Source organism: Centrocercus urophasianus, unplaced genomic scaffold (genome assembly GCF_019232065.1).
Source record: "Centrocercus urophasianus isolate 14NV4802_14NV808 unplaced genomic scaffold, USGS_Curo_1.0 seq_10, whole genome shotgun sequence".
NCBI lineage: Eukaryota > Metazoa > Chordata > Aves > Galliformes > Phasianidae > Centrocercus > Centrocercus urophasianus.
In genome coordinates this window covers 94,972,685-94,990,264 of record NW_024884142.1, presented here as the reverse complement: position 1 = coordinate 94,990,264, position 17,580 = coordinate 94,972,685, and the positions used below count along the sequence as shown (strand labels likewise).

The window sequence follows — 17,580 nt, the reverse complement described above, 5'->3', positions numbered from 1 at the left end:
AGAAAAAGAAAAAGAAAAAGAAAAAGAAAAAGAAAAAGAAAAAGAAAGCTCTGAGCAAGAGTAAGTCCACAAACAGGCTTAAGTGAGCTAGCCCAGGATGTGAGCATTTTCAGGCATCGTGCATCAGGCAGAACAAGTTGTTGACAGAAGCAGAGAAATCTCAGCTAACGCTCAGTGTTGAATCCTGGAATTGATCTCTGAATAGAGTACACAAAGCATTAACGTACATTCAATTGTACTCAAACTTCCTCAGCAATTATCTTCCTAAAAGGTACCATCATAATTTGTGATATCCTAGAAGCGCTCATCTCTTACCCATCTCTATTTGGAATCAGCACAAACAGCTGGCTAAATCTAGGCTGACATACTCTTACTGAGATCTGTTGTTTAAAGGCTATTCATCCATCAATCTCTCCTCTGTTCAAAGATCAGTCCCCTTCTGTATTGATTCCTTTTTGAAAGCTGTTGCTGTGGTTTGCTCTACCATACAAACCCCACTCTGCTTAATTGCTGATGCTCTCATAAGCAGGTTTTTCTTCTTAGTCTGAAAAGGAAAGCTGAGGAACCAGACAGTCCTGACACACTGTGTGCATGTATTTAAGTAAGGATAGAACTTCTTCACAAAAACAGTATTCAACAACCATCAGCAATAGTAGAGCTCCAGCATCCCTTGCATCTTTTATGCCAGATTCAGCATATGAACTCAGGTTTCTCCAGCGTAAGTGCAAAGTACCTTCCAAATGATCACCACTAAGGAGTGCACTCCACCCTCTTGTAAAGTTGATGGGCAAAGGATGGCCATGTACAGCACCAGCCAGCACACCAAGGTTAGGGCTGTGCTTTAAGACATACTCAAGTCTTTGCATTGCTTACCTCCAGGCTGGTGCAGGGACTGCAGTGCTGTACCGTTCTCCAGAGATGCCAGAACTGAAGCCAGATCTGTAAGAGCAATGAAAAGGAGACAGACTGCTGATCTCTGCCTCCTGACAAGGGGCAAAACACACATTAGGTGTGTCAGTTCACAAGAAGAGTATCAGCAATGTTTCACACCAAGACGGGCATAAACAGCATGATTCTGATGTAAGTTGTGGAGGAAAGGCTGCTCCTCCACAGGTAACTCAGAGCCCTAGGATTAGGAGCCAGTCTCTCCCTGTTAAGAGGAGCATTGTCTCATAGATACACATGAAATAACGTGTAACCCTGTGCCCCCCCCACCTCCAACATCTTGGATATAGTAGGAACTGGGTACCAACTGAAGGAAACAGCAGTACCTTCAAACAAGAACTCTACAGAGTGCTGCTTCTCTAGAAATGGATATTGAACAGCACTGAGCATCAGTTCAGCTTCAGATAACCCAGAAGACAACTTACCAAAGAGATCTTCGTGTCCTTCTCCTGCTGACAGCACATCTCCAGCAGGCACAGCTTTGTCACCCTGGGGCATCGCCTCTGAGGCAGGGACATCAGTTGAGTAGGGCGAGGCTGTGCTGACTGGAGCAGGCACCAGCTCTACATCTCCCTCCGCAACCTCCAAGGCAGGCAGCTCAGCTTCAGGCCCAGCACCTCCTCCTGATGGAACCTCCAACACATCCTCAGTGGGTTCCCTCCCCTTAGTGCCACCATATGTAAGGCTTCTTTCCATCTCTGTTTCACTCTGCAGCTCACTGTGCTCACTCAGGTCAGCACCAAGCCAAGCATCTTCCACAAGATCAGGGGGATGTTGGCCCTTGTCCTCTGAGCTTGCCACCTCAGCCTGGATCTTGCCTGCAGCAGGAGGAGTGGATGGACTGAGGGAGACTCTCAGCATGGGCAGCAAACCTTGTGTTATCCCTGTCCTCTGGCTCAATCCCTTAGAGGTTTCCTGGAGGGGCTCTTGGGGAGCTACAGCACCACCTGAAGAACTCACAGCTTCATAGTCTCCAAATACATAATACTGTCCTTGGAAGTGTTTGTATTTGCTGCTTAGGGGGCCACTTCTTGACAACAATAACACGTGGACTGCAGTAGCTTGTGAAGCAAAGATCAGAGTACCTCGGCTGTGACAGGCGTACACGATCTTAGTTTCCACACGTGAGAGGACCCCTTGGAAAATGATCTTGTCCTGGTTCTTCCCACAGCTGTCATTGCTCTGGAACCCCTGAACGTAGATGACAATGTGCTTTTGGGGCCCTGCCCAGATGGTCCAATTGCACCAGACGTTGGCTTGGATGTCACCATACAGTGGGAGGTTGAACACCCCAAACCCATCCTGAAAGATGACGTGGCAGCTCCTAACAGGGAAGTACTCCATCACCCAGGGCAGTCCCAGCTCTGGAAGATCACAAACAGAAAGGAAACACAATCAGTGATCAGTGTATACCCCAGGATACAGATACCCTGTTCCAAATCCTCTACTGCTGCAGAGTCCCTGGGGTTTCAACCCCCAGAGTCAACCCTCTGCTCTGGGATTGAAGCTAAGCCCAGGAACCCAGCTACTCTGCCAGCTTCTGGGGGCTGGAACTGTGAGCTTTTACTCCCAGAAGAGGTTTAGCCAAGACCATCACATTTTTGGATGTCCACCTCCCCTCCAGCAGCCAGGCCCACACTTGCCAGGCTGGGACTGTTGGTGGGACATCAGTTAGCTCTAGCTTCAGAAGTTGGCTCACACCAAAATAAGAAATATTTTGAGACCTACCAGTGTGCTTCTGTGGCTGTCCTCCTAGCATCTCCGTACGTCTGGATGCAGGACCTTTGGCAGCCTCCCGCAATTTCTGGCCTCTTGGCACTGTTTGCCCCCACTGGACTGCCGGAGGATCAGAATGGGCGGCGTGCAAGGAGGAATTTCTCTGCTCTCCCACATCCACCTGGTGACTTTCAATGGTTTTCTGCATTTTAACTGCCACATGGAGCAAGGCAGAAATCACTTTGCCACTAGTGGCCATGTCTAATTGCTGCGGAGCTGGTGTCACCCCGTGACTCAGGGTGTCCCTGGCCTGAGGAGGTCCCACACGAGGCCTTGGGATGGAGGCTGGAGAGAGACCATTCAGAGGAGCTGGGGTTTCTCGTTGCTGGCCACCCTCTTCCAGCACACCCTCTCTCACCCAAGGGCCAAGGTAGCCAGGGGACACATCTACACCCATTTCATGGGCTGCCAGTGGATGGTGAGAAGGCAATGGTGAGGCCATCTCCTGCCCTCCTAGTGAGATGCCTGCCCTTCTCCTAAGGCTGACAGGATCCGAACCTAAAGCTTCCAGTGGGGAGGGGACAGCCCTGGACATGGGCTGTTCTCCTGAGGGAAGAAGTCCTTCAAGGGCAATGTTGGCAGAGCCAAAGCCCATAGGAACGAGATCAGAATAAGAGAACACTGGTGCAGGGATTATTTCCAACCTACTTATGGAAGCAAGCTCTGGACCTGTTGGCCCAGGGGATGCCACCAGCCAAGTCTGTGAAGCAGTGTCACCCTGGTAGCAGCAGCTTTGTGTGTCCCATGAGGATGCAGGAGTTTCCTCAGCAGCCAGACAGCTGCATGCTTGGGTGCTTGCAGGGAGGCTCCCAGGGTGCACAGGAACTGCCTGCAGGACAGGATGGCTCTGGTCACATGAATGAGGATGCGCCAGGAGAATGTCCCATGGTGATGTGGGACACGGCACCACTTTCTCCTCAACACCACCCCTGGAACTCTCCAGGGGGAAGATATCCATGAATTCCATATGCTGGAGGTCGGTTGTTCCCAGCCTGGGCTGAGTCACAGGCAAAGCCCCAAAACTGCTTTGCTCTCTCTCAGGCAGCAGCTGCAAGTGTTCCCCACTCACCACATCATAGGGGCTGCTCAGGCTGGGCATCAGACCCCCTGCAAGGCCAACAGCACCGCTGCCTGCTGCTCCGTCAGCTGGGATGCTCAGCTGGGCATGGCTTCTGTCCTTCCTTAAACCCAGCCCCTGGGACACGGTGGTACCAATACACCCAATGGTACCAATGCTTCTGCCAGGAGAGGAGGCCTGTAAATCAGCATCCAAGTCCATGTGAATTGTGCATGTTGGTTTAATGGTAAACTGGAGGTCTCTTAAATCTTCCAGCCTCAGAGTGGGGTGCAGTACAGACTGTCTACTCTCCCAGCTCACGCCTTTAGGCTGCAGCAAAGGCTCCACCACTTGCAAGGCTCCAAACAAAGGTGTTTCCAAAGGCACGCTTGAAAACTCACACGTATAACCTGAACTTGGGACAACACATCTGTTGGCAGTACAGCTCAACCACTGGGCAGCCCCAGCTATGACTTCCTCTTCCTGGCAGAGCCTTGGCCTCATCTGTGGATCAGAGCCCTGCACACAGGCAGCTGGCATGCCCAGCAGCTGTGTACTTGCACCTTGGTATGGGGCAAGCTTTACTGGACTTCCTGTCAGCATCATGGTTGCGGAGCCTCCAAGGTGGTCTGTCCATCCAGGCTGGAAAACACTGTCTTGCTTAGATGGCTTTGGAGTGAGAGTTTCAGGAATCAAAGCACCTTTAGAGGGAGATTTGTGTTCCTGATGCTGGAAGATGTAATACTTGCCTTTAAATTGGGTGTCTCTGCAATTTGGCAAGTACCTCTTCAGCAACACAACATGCACAGCCTGAGCAAAGGTGGCAAAAACATGCATCTCCTTCATCCAGCAAGCATAAACTACATCATTTTCCACCAGCGAAGAAACTCCTTCAAAGAGGATTTTGTCTTTATTTCTGTTACAATCCTCCTGTGTGATAAAGCCTTGAATATAAATTATTATATGCTTCCTGGAGCCTGCCCAGATTGTCCAGTTACACCACAAGTTGAACGGTGAATCACTGCGATACTCTGGAGGAGAAAATTCCCCATATGTGCCCCGCAAGACTCTGTGGCAGCTTCTCGTGGGCACATATGCTAATATCCAAGGAAATGCTGACCCTGGAAGACAACAGACAACCTCAAGTTTTCCTTCTTCCCCACCTGCCAGCTGGGAATAGTCCTTCCCTCCAGAAATTGCCTTCAAGCTCTCCTATCCCCCATTTGCATGAGCCACCATCAGCAGAACATGCTGTGCCTGCCTCAGGCCCTGCGGTCAGGGGAAGGAGGTCAAAGGGTACAAGCACACCAGCTCAGGATGCTCCCAGATCTGCCATCTCTCCAACAAGGACTGTTTCCACACATACCTGCTGACAACACACTCCAAACCTCCTCCCACCATCTCTCCCCACCAGCGTGTACAGCTCCACAGGACCTTGGTGCAGCTGGAAAAGCCCTGGCACCACATTACATGCTGCTGACTGCAGGCAGGGCAGTAATGGCCCAGCAATACAAGAACCAGAAAGCAGCTGGCAATTGCTCTCCTGAAACATCCCATGGAAACTGCTCCACACACTCTCAGAACCCACAGTGTGGAGCACAAGAGCAGCAGGAGCTGGGGATGGATGATCACACACTTGCATAGATGGCCTGAAAGCTTCACATCCCCTTCTTGCTTCAAGGCTTCAGCCAAGCAAGAAGCCTCTCAGCAGGGTAAGAAACATCAGAACTCCACTGTGGTTTAGTTAGGAAATAAACAACATTCCCCAGAAATGCTACCTTCAAGCTAGAAGACCCACAGCCAGCAGGGAGTTTGCCCTCCAGGAAGGCCACTGTGGTTTGCATTGTGCTTTAATTGCTGCCTAAAAACAGCTTGCTGCAGCCAAATCTCCTGCCTCAGTGCCCTCCCATCACAATGCTCTACACCCCTTCCTCCATCCCACAGCCAGGTGACTACTCCAGGCTTCCCACACCAGAGATTGACATGCCCAGCAAAACTGAAAATGGAAAGAGAGGAGTGGCACAGACAGAGAAACATCAGTGTGAGAATTAAGTCTTACCTGCTTTAGCATCCCGATGTTCTGAGTAGGACTTGCATGCCTATAAAGAAAACAGCCTCATTGCAGACCTGAGCATCAGCATCTGCACTAGAACAGCCAGAGACCAAGGAACACTGACACCACTTCCTTCATCACCTTGTTTTTCCTAGCAGCACTCCCCACCTCCAACAGCAGCAGCATCACCCAACTAATACTGTAAGGGCCACAGCTGATGCACTACCACTCCCAGAGTGGCCAGAGTACCCTCCCCTCACTTACCCCCACAGCTCTACAGTCAGGATGCAACAGCCCTGATGCAGGTCCCCACACCAAGGACACCGGGAGCAGGAACACCAGAAGGGCCAAAAGCTTCATAGTAGAGTCTCACAACATTAAAACCAGACCTAAATGCCTCCTAAAGTACCACTTCCTCCCTTAAGGAACCCAGCAAGCTTCCCCCAGGTAGAGTACTTACTCCACCCTCTTGCCAATATATGCACCCATACATTGCCCAGGTACCCCTGATAACAATTAGTTTGTCATGAATGAGAACCAGCTGTGTTCATTAACCTCACAGCATCCTTCCTGCCCTCCCTGTTTTGGTGAGCAGACTCCATCTATCCAAACAAACAAACAAAAAACCATGTCATGCTGGGAACTGGAATTAAAGCATTGCTGATGTTGATGGTGTGATCTTGAAGCAGAGCCCAGCTTGCTTTTTCTCCCCACTTTCCATAAAACAATAAAAAAAAATTCGAATTACTGGGGGAGAGCACCCTGGTGTACAGTCGAGTGTTTCCATTTCATTTGAACCAGCTTTGACTGGATGCTGTGATTCCCCCAGATTCCCCAAGTGAAAGCAGGGCTCCTCTCCCTGCCTACACACTGCAAGGCATCAAGCAGCCAGCCCAGGTGATGGTGTGCAAATTACCAGATGCCAGCAGCTCTTCCAGCAGCAGTAGCCTAGCTTGTCATTAGGGGCGACACAGAGAAGGCAATTAGGCTGCTTGATGTATGGCTTTGACAACATACCCTTTAGCACGTCAATCATAATTCAGTATAAATAATAATAATAGTAAATCCTTTCTTCTATGTTGTCACAGCTTGACAGGCTGTCAGATGTTCACTGACAAATACATTCTTTTTTTTTCTTTTTTTTTTTAAGCTTTTCTGCCCATCGCCACCCAGGGCTCAGTCCTACAGCAGCTGTGGGCTCACCAGACCCTGACATAAAGCCACGAGGATTTAACCTGGTTTGAGGAGCCCTGGAGGAGATGAACAGCATGGTAAGGCCCTGTATGTTGTTGATGTTCTGCTACATAGATATATGAGGAACTCTGACATGCTGGGTGTTGGTTTCTTTGCCTGCTAGCTGTTTCTATATGAGTATCTTCATTCAAATCTACTTGCATCTACACTCCTGCAATGTATAAAGCAGCATAACTTTGCTGAGCTCTGGGTAAGTAAATTAATTCGACCTCCCCCTACTGACTGTATTGGTGCATGAAGAGAGAGGAAAAGCCAAGCTTAGCAAAAATTCTTCATTCTCTTCCAAGCAAATAAAACACATACGTGGGGAGCAGTGCAGTGATGTTGAGAGATAGTAATATAGTATAGATGTCTGTGCCTATGTCCTGTTTTCTAGGGAACCTGCTTTATCTGGGGGTTGGATTAGGTGACTTTTAGAGGCCCCTTCCCAACCCTTTGACCCTGTGATTCTTCAAAACAGAATAAAGATTCCCAGTGGTGACTGTAAATCACATCGGGTGCACTGGGAGTGCCCGGCCCTACACACAGCCAGATCAGCACTGGCTCTATGGCTGGCAGAACACTGCCATGGTTCCATGGTGATTTGTGTAGGACTGGGCTGGTGCCATCTGGGAGCTCCTGGGGGCTTTGTAAGTGGTTTCCCCAAAATGGCATCCCTGTCCCCATTACAGCAGCTGGGGTCTGCTCCCACACTGCCTCCTGCAGGGAAAATGGTGCCTGCGTTGCCCTGTGGTCTGGGAAAAACAGAGATGACAAAAAAGACAAAGATGAAGGTAAAAATGAAAAGAAGGAAGAAGGAAAGAAGAGGAAAGAGAGGAAATGCAAAAGGAGGAAGAGATAAGAGGTTAAAAATGGGGTGGGGGGGAAGGGAGAGGAGGAAGGACAAATAGAAGAAGGAAAAGGAAAAGGAGAAGGAAAAGAACAGGGACAAGGAAAAAAAAGGGGAGAAGGAAGAAGAAAAGAAGGGGGAAGAAGGAGGAAGAGGAGCACTGCACTGCTGTGCCTGTGCCAGGCAGTGTTGCTCAACGTGCCCAGCTCCGCTCCCATTTGATGATGAAGCACTCCAGTCCCTGCAGCACTCAGCAGTGCCCAAGCAAACCCCAGTAACAAACACCCTCGGAAATCCGGCACCACCGCATCCTTACCCTTTTGTGTCTCAGAGGTGTTTTCCCATCCATACCCCACCCGGGCCTGGGATTTCCCACAGATAGAAATACGTATTTGCATAAATATTTTTTTCAACACATTATTCCCCGTCACTACTGTGGCAAAAAAAAAAAAAAAAAAAAAAAAAAACGAGCAGAATTTGGGGGATTGATGAAGTAGCACAGTGTCTGTCCCTTACCACCTCCCTTGGGGGACCTGCCCAGGATCCCCAACCATGTCAGCCCAAGGGGTGGCAGCTCCCTTCACCCCTCTCCTCTCTACCCCTATTTTGGCTAAGAAACAAACAGCAATGACTGTCTGAAACAGGGAAGAAATCCAGAAGGTGACGCAGGTGGCTCGAGAGCTGCATCATCCCCCTGTTTTGGCAAGAGAGTGCTAATTGCACCATGCGGGAGCAGCGTGCCTGTGGTTGTTTTTCTGTTGGTAATTGCTCACGCGGCCACATCCTCCCCAGGCACAGGGCTCCTTCTGGGCAAAAGCAGAAACACTGCAGAAGATGCTGACCAGAGTCCCATTTCCTCTCCTGCAGCTACGTTCCAAGAGCTGGTAATGAGAATAAGTACTTTCCGCTCCTCTGTGGGCATGGGTAGGTTGCAGGGAAGATGCAGCCTCACATCTGTGTTGGCAACCCAGGAAAAAAAAAAAAAAAACAGGCCACAGGGGCTTTCCCAGCACAGTAGAAAAAGTTAGCTGCATTGCTTCTTCTGCCCTAAATCAGCCCAGTCTGGATCTAGAAAAGAAAATGTTTTCCCAGGCCATTCTCATACTTCTCTTCTGTCACTGCTTTCCAAATCCAAAAGAAGGGTTGGCCACTTCTCCCAGGTAACAGTGACAGGACGAGAGGGAAAGGCCTCAAGTTGCACCAGGGAAGGTTCAGGTTGGGTGTTAGGAAACATTTCATCTCAGAAAGAGTGGTGAGGCAGTGGCACAGCTGCCCAGGGAGGTGATGGAGTCACAGACACCAGGCCCTGCGCAGCTGCTTGCTCCAGCTTCCAGGTGCGGGAGGATGCAGGCGGACGTTGGTGGTGCTTGAAAAAAAATGATGCTGCAAAGAAATGGGTGAACCAAGGGCAACATTGCAGCCAGGAAGTGGTTTGAGAAATGGCAAAAAAGTGAAGATCGAGAACATGTCACCCCTTTCACCTTCAGTGGCTCTCATTGGGTAATTTTGGGAAAATCATGAATCACAGTACAGAGATACTGTTTCCTGGCTTGTATGGGGTTTTGGCAACGAGGAGCAGGGAAGGGAAGAGAAATTCAAAGAGCCATTAAGCCAACAGAACACATAACCCAGCTCTGGGAGACCGCAGGGAGTGCTGCACCTTCTGCGTATACCTGCACAGCTCCTGAAAGAAAACTGCAAGCAGCTCCCGCTCCTCCAACAGCACAGCAGCTCTTAACTGAACCTGAGCATCCTCAAACAGGCTGCACTGGATGGCAGAGGGGAATTTCCCTCCCTTCGGTCTGAATGCTCTTTTACCTCTGCTAACAGCTTCACCGTGTAGCAGTGTGGGGTTGGTGCTGTCTGGACCAAAACCAGCACGTGGGAAGGGAGCATATGGTGCTGACTCGAGTTATGGCAAATAGTCCCATGCACTGTGATACAGGGGCTGAACACAGTCCTGCCAACAGAGAAAAATACACAGCCATTGCTTCTGTTGTTCAGTCACAAGGCATGTGCAGGAGAGCCAGGAGATCAGGCCTAGACAGCAGGTTCTGCTTGACCAACCTGATCTCCTTTGATTGAGAGACACTCCTGGTGGACAAGGGAAAGGCTGTTGATGTAGTCTACCTAGGCTTCAGCAAAGCCTTCAACACTGTCACCCACAGTGCCTGGGGAAGCTGGCAGCTTGAGGCTAGGACATGTACACTCTGTGCTGACTGAGGGACTGGGCTCAGAAAGTGGAGGTGAATGGAGTTAAATCCAACTCATGGCTGGTCTCAAGTGGTGTTCCCCAGGAGAAGAGGCAGCTCAGGGGAGACCTTATTGCTCTCCTGAAAAGAGGTTGTGTTGAGGTGGGAGTTGTCCTCCCAGCAGCAGGACAAGAGGGGATGGCCTCAAGCGGCACCAGAGGAGGTTTGGGTTGGGTATTTGGAAACATTTCTTCTCCAAAAGAGCAGAGAGGCAGTGGCACAGGCTGCCCAGGGAAGTGGTGGAGTCACCATCCCTGGAGGTGCACATCTAGCACCAAGTACCACCAGCTTCATCTTTTTCTCCCTCTCCTTCTTTCTTGGTTAAGATGTTGGCTGCAGACCCAGAGTTTCTTTGGCTTGAAAAGCCCAAGCTTTTGGGCCATAATTTGGGGAGTTTCATTCAAATGAAGACTACAAAGTCTTAGTAAATGAGCAGTGCCTTACATGCAATGGCTTGTTGTGAAAGCCGTGGAAATAATTATCTACTGCGCAGTTGTTAGAGCGTTGGTGTTCCTGCGTGTTACGCTGCCAGTAATTGCTGGCATTCTGTGTGCAAAGAGAGCAAAGACTTCTGGGCTGGCCCCGGACAGAATGACCAACCAGGAACAAGGCAGTGGGTTGGTCCAATGGTCCAAGCTCACTGCCTGTGCCTTCACAGTGCCCACAAGCAACCAACCAAGGAAAAGCGAGGCAAACATGTGAGGAATTTGCCCCCCAGTACTTTTCTGCCTTCAGCCTTCAGCAGCCCAGGGGACTTCCAGAGGCAGCTGTGATCCTCACTCAGAGGCATCCACTTACCACTCTCCTGAAGCAGGTTCTTTTTTAAAATTATTTGCAGAGTTTCCCCATGACCCCATGTAAATTTTAGCTCCCAAAGATCATCAAGCAGGCAGTTTCACAGCCCCACCATCTGCTGTGCAAAATCCCCACTTGCTGGTTTGTTTTCAGCTCCTAGTGGCTGCTGTAGCAGACCCCACTTCTCCTTTTCCAAGCCACTCTCCCTCCCCTCTTCTGTCACTGCTTTCCAAATCCAAGGGCTGTCCCTAACACAGCTGTTCCCAAAACAGAAACCTACTTGATGTGGATCCCTGTGGTCTGTTTCTGAACCATTTGCTCTTCTCCTTTACTCTTTTCAGATGAGAAAACCCAAAGTGTGCATACTGACAAAGATATGGATGACCCACTGACTTAGCGCGGCATCAAGGTGTACCCTGTGCCTTTCCTTGTCACTTTCAGTGTGTGACTGGCTTTGACCACTGCCCACAGCAACCTCAAGATGTGATTCCAGGTTAGGCCACATCCACACTGCTGTCTCCTTCCTTCTGCCCAGCTTCGCTCAGGTCTGCCTGAGCGGCAGAAACAAAAGCCGCTCACCACATCTTCACATCTGTTTGTACAGCCTGGACCTGAATTTCAGAGATCATCCTTTTTCCCTCAGAAAACATCAGCCCAGAAAGACATGATGCAGCTGGTAAGAGTTCTGAGATCTTCTAACTCTTTATCCTCTTTCGTAAATACCAGAGTGTTTTCCCTCCAAGGATGTGTTTATAAAGATTTTCAAATCTTAACATGAACAAAAATTCCCCAGAGCTCAGGCTGGAGTCACGCCATGCTATGTATCATCATAAAAGACAAAATCCAGACGCTGGGACAGCCAGAACTGACCAGAAATAAAAAGGAAGAAATGGGGAATTTAAAGAGAAGTAGGTAGAAGGGAATTTTTAAGAAAGCCATTCTAGTGTTTCTACACAGCAGTTTTACAGCAGGTTTTGGCCTCGGGGTCAGGTTGCAGGAGTGGTCTGTGCCTCCTGGTTTGCCTCTTTGGAGGCATGGAAGGCGAAGGACTGAATCATAAAGGTGGGGAATTAAGAACTGTTCTAATTATCAACTACCATTAAAAATTTCAGTGCAAAACTTCTGTGTAATTAGGTCACTATAAATTACCCTGAGTGAATGATTCAGATCTTTACGTTAACCACCAGCTGCGTACAACCTACACCATGAAAGAGGGAAAATCCACTACAGACCACCTGCAAACAAGCAAAAATAAACCAGGGGAAAGGGTGTTACTTTCATATGCGTCCAAGTGAAAGCAGAACAAGGAGGCCTATGCTACCTCCTGCTCTCCATGCAGTCTCTTGCTCTAAAACATGCTCAGAATGGGGACCTTTCAGACAGCTCCAGCACAAAAAGTAGGATAAGGGACTGGACATCTGAGAGTTACAACAGTGGGTCTGTGCCAGCTCATCCTCCTCAGACACAGGCACGTGTTTCACTTCTCCTTAAGCGGGGACAGCTTCCAGAGGCAGCTGCAATTGCAGCATGCAGCATTGCTCAGGCAATGATCAAGAGCTAGCCCAGGAAAGCACAGCAAAGATACAGTCTTGGTGCAGCAAACAGCAGGAAATTAGCTCCAAAGTTAAGACTGAACATGAATGTTTTTGAAAGCATTTGAGATGCTCAATTTGAGGTCCAAAGAGAGCTCCTCCACGACGCCCCTCAGCTCCCAGAGCACGCAGCAAGTTCCTACTGCTCAAGTGAGCCCTGCAGGCTTTCAGGCATAGATGACTGCTTTGATAAGGAAGGGGGGTGAGCAACTGCGTCCACTCAGCTGTGAGGGCAAGAGGAGACAGCTGACAATCACCTCATTCTGGGAGTTCCAGATACCAGGTTTTCACACAGCATGTAATTATGTCGCAAACCTCTTTGCCAGAGCATGCAGAGAGGTTCCAGGAATTCATCTCATTTTTTCCTTGAGCAGAAGATAGCTCTCCTGGCTCGACACCAAGCAGTGTAGACTTAGCACCACGTCAGGGTGAAAGGCTCCCCAGGCTCTCAGAGGCCCTCTGTGCTTCCTCTGATCTGTAACACTTTAAACCATGTGCTATCAACCACTGTCAGTACCTGAAACTAATGAAGGAACCGATGGCCAACCTGGCCTCGGTTTGGTCAAATATGAGCCTTGATGGAGCATAAAGAAATTAGAGCAAGCCAGGTTACATTTATGCAGAGAACCAATGACAGAGCAAACAGTAAGAACAAACCCCCAGACCCACTCCAGTAGAGAACCTGTGTGAAAACCAGAGCGTGAACAAACCCAGACCACACAGCTCTTCTCTCCTGAAATTCACCCTGAATCCCGAATCTCCAGGGATTTTAAAGCATCGCCTGCATTTCAACTTCTATGATATTCATCATTATCTTCATCTAATCACATTAATATTTTCACTGAGCAGATCAGGCTGTATCAAAACCACATCGTGTGGATTTACAAAAAACAGAATAATTCACTGGCCTCTCTGACACTTGTTTTTGCCTGAGAGGTGGTCAGCAACTAGTAAGATGATGGATTTTCTCATTATGATAATTTTTAATCACTCGGTTTTCTTGTGCAATGGGCAGACCTAAAGCAGAAGCCTGTTTCCTCATGTACCAGGATGACTGAAAGGAAACAAAAGCAGACAGACTCCTTTGGTTTCAGATCTTCAAAGATATTCCCTCACGCTTCACACAGTGAGTAACAATGGGCCCATTTTAGCAATGGGTTATTTGTTCCTTCAGATCAGCCTGCTATTTCCTACCCTGTTTTTTTTTTACCTTCAAGTTGTACTGTTTGCAGTAGGGATTTCTGCCTCTCCCCTTCCCTGCCCCCAATCATCTGTGTGCTTGCTTGAATGCAGGACAAGAAATGCAAACACAGCAGTGAAGATTTTGAAAAAGAAAGGCAAAAGGTACATGAGCATGCTTTTATTTTCTTCAGTAACATTACTGTAGTATTTCCATTTCCAATACAATTTTGGTCTAAAAGTGGATATTTCTAACCTCCCCTACGCACAAGGAGAGCTTTCAGTTTTGTTTTCTGTAAAGAGCTGGCACTCATTGGCCTCCCTGCTGAGCTTAGTAGTTACATGTACAAAAAATGAATCCCACACCTTTCCTAGCACTAGCACAGCAGCCCACCATTGAATGCTAGAGGATATCAGGGTGAGGGTAGGAAAAAGACAACAAAAAGTGTAATGAAAACATTAATAAACTGGGTGATCCTGCAAACAGGAAAACAGGAAAGAGGTGACTTGGAGAATGACACTGTATTACTTAAGTTGCAACTCAAATTCATGGTGCTAATGAACAGCTTGTGTTCTTGGAAAGAAGTCTCAAGTTTTATGGAAGAGTTTCAGAGTTCATAATACATGCATTAAGCTGGCAGACCAGCAAGGACACATTTGTGGTGACCACAAAAAGAACAAGGTTCAGCAAAAAGCAGAGTTCTGTCCAGACTGAGCCAGTGGGATAGCAAAAGGACACGAAAGCACAGCCAAAGCCAAACTGCAGCTCTTGGCTTTAACAGCTAACTTTAAAAATCAGAAAGTTTACTTTATTTCAGCTCTGATTTTTTTTTTTTTTTTTTTGCCCCGCTTAACTCTACCATTTGGAACAGTTTGAACCAGGCTTTGATGGAAAGCATGCTTTCTTAAAAACCTGAACTCCCAAAGAACAATGTCCCATCTCTCCCATTCAGGGGCTTCTGTCACTGGACATGAAGTCACTGAATCACTGAGTACCGAGACTGCTCAGCTTGTGGAAGTCAAAAATGCAACTGCAGTGGAAAATCCATCCAGTGAATCTGAAGAGTTGTTTCTGTTCCTCAGTTAACTTTGAAGTTTATTGGAGAGGGAAAAAAATCTACCAACAGCTGTAGTAACATGAGATAGAGAGAACAAAGGCATGACAACGTGGAGATAGGGAGGCTCTTAGATGGGGGGCTAGAGATGCAGCAGAGACTGGGGAGTGCGATACAGGTCGCTAGCTGAACAGGCAGAGGTAGACAAGGAACATAGGCTGATTAGGAATCTTCCAACATTTGGAAGAACTGGGGAAATCTCAATCTTGCTAAATCTTGTCTTTCAGGGCTCAAGGAATTCCCTCTGTGCTAGCTCAGGGACTGACTTCTCAGTATACCTACAGTCAGAACTGAGTCACACCTGCCAGCCTCTGTGATCTTATCTGTGTTAGTTTCAGTGGGAAGGAACTGTAACACATACCAGACACGTTACTCCTGGCCTGTTCAGAGCACCTGGGCCGTAAACTTACATGTGGAAGTTCTGAGCCTCCCTTCAAAAGTACTATCAGATGTCTCTTTTTGCATAGCATGGTGTTCGCTGGCCACAATGAGGCTTCCAGAACTGAGCTTGCTTCGGCATTTGCACTCCACTCCTGTTCTCGCCTTCATCCTGCAATGAACTGGGCAACAGCCTTAAAAAGTTTCAGGAAGAACCTACAGGGAATTGGAAGTGATGCTTTGTGCTCATGCTGACTGCCATTCCTCTTCCCAGGCCATCTCCACACACCAGAATCCATTAAGAAGTTCCCTGCCCTATTTGCTTGCTAAGTTGGTTTGCCATTGTCGTGTGAAAAGGAAATAGATGTGAACTCATTCGGATTGGTGCCCTCAGGCAAAACACACACACAGCAACAGTCTTACCCACATGAGGCATAATAAGCTGGAAGGGAAAGGCAACCAGATCTCGGGGAGCTGTCTGAAAGCCACATCAGCACACAGTGAAAGCTGGATTGCTCATCACCACAGCACAAAGTCCCAAATGAAGGGTTAACTGCATGAATCCTCGATGAAGCCCTACTGAATTGCTCACCTAACACAAAAGTTTCATTAAATTCTAATCTGCACCTGATATTCTCCAGCCAAAACTCAAGTTTGGCTTGCAGTTCTTTCAACAGTACGCTGAAGAACAGAAAGGACTTCAAGAATGTTCTTATCACCAATCCAGTCCAGTGCAACACTTCACTCACACATAAAAATAAATACACCATGGGGATGTGCAGGGGAGGGAGTGGGGTGGAACTCAAACGCAAGGGTATGTGTGTTCCAAGTCACAGAAAACTTGTATTTAGAGGAAAAAAAGATGACTTCCTCTAGAAGATGTGATCTGTGCATTAATTACAGCTCACTTACCTTCCTTATCCCAAGGCTTGTTATTTCCTCCTCCCAACTGCACTGGGAAGTAAAGACTTGAGCCTTAATACAAAGGAGCTAATGCACTTTAAAGGCTTAACCTGATGCAATGCCTTTTAATCGCTGATGCACTTCATTTTCCCTGCTGGATTCCAGGAAGACTTCACCCTCCTTTAAATCTAAGAGCCATATTCCTGTTATCACAGCCCACTATTCCCGTTACTTTCATTACAATCAAATTTCCTCACACCACTTAGCAGACTCTTTCTTCCCCCTTAAACTAAGTAATCCACTATAAAGCTCTTTACATTCTCCAAACCATTTCTCACTAAATAATTCCAAACAAGTCATTACTACATTTGATAATCCAGTAAGAGTCAATTCTTGCTCAGTTTTCTCAACTCTAAATTTACTTCACAGAAAATCAATATATATCCAAAAAGTTACTCACTGCTCATTTTTAAGCAGCTAGGAGCCACCAATGCTGCAGCAAAGCAGGAGCCTGCCAGCCCCTATACGTATACCCTATATAACGGGAAAGATACAACATCCTAACACTCTGCTTTTTAAAGGCTTGCCATCTTCCATTCCCAACTGTTCCCAAATCCCTATATTCTTTATTATGCTCCTCAGCAGACACTCATGTTGTACCTTCTTGTTGCAGCCCATTTCCCTTTGTTCTCAATCTGCTCATTACTCCATCAACTCCAGCTGTTTCCAGGAGAACTGCTTCTCCATGGGAGCAGGTTCAACAGCACTGAAGTTCTGACTGAAGGACAGTCACTAGCTTCCCCTCACCTGGAGGTAAACAGGAGCAGTCGGTCCAATTCCCCCTCCACTATTTTTTACCTATCGAGCCTAGTAGGGTGTTGCATATATACACCGCAGTAGGGCTACTTACTCAGCTTTCTCCTCTTTCCTCCTTTTCCTTTCTTACATCACTTTGAAGCTGGGTTGATGCCTTCTCTCAGCACTTCTGCCCAGTATCACTCAGCCTGTTTTTCTTTACTCAGTTGAGTCCTTTCTTTCACCTCATGGTCATGGAATGGTGTAAAGCAATGACTAACACCAGCAACCCACGAATCCACTAACTGGTTAGTATCACACATGCACTCCACCCCGTCTTACTCCATACCATTTAGTTCTTCCTCTCTTTCCCAGTCCCTTTGTTTATGCAATCCACTCTTTGATCCTTCCTTAGAACTCAGCACCAAACGTATTGCTCACCTGCCTATCCTCAGGATTTCTCTATCACTCGTTGCTCATCTGTTGCAGCACCTAACAAATTCAAGGACAACTGCAGCAGCATCTTCTTGACAATCTACTACCTAAGTGTCGAAGCCACTGGATAAACTCTTGTAGCTCTTGAAATGTGTTGCTGAACGCTCTGCAGTAGAGCGCAATTCAGTCAATACTGCATCTGAGATGAAGCACTGCAAGAAA

At 47.9% G+C, this 17,580-nt stretch overlaps 1 protein-coding gene across 1 annotated transcript in view; it reads right to left on the bottom strand.

Annotated features, from left to right (window-relative positions):
* LOC122165340 overlaps positions 1 to 1,506 on the bottom strand; it is a 45,606-nt gene extending 44,100 nt beyond the window's left edge. The window contains exons 1-2 of the mRNA XM_042828219.1: positions 1,371 to 1,506; positions 874 to 939 (exon numbers count right to left, since the gene is read on the bottom strand). Coding sequence (XP_042684153.1) covers positions 874 to 939; positions 1,371 to 1,443 — 139 coding nt within the window. The 5' untranslated portion in view covers positions 1,444 to 1,506. The remainder of the gene's footprint in view (positions 1 to 873; positions 940 to 1,370) is intronic.
* Between the last annotated feature and the right edge of the window lie 16,074 nt (positions 1,507 to 17,580).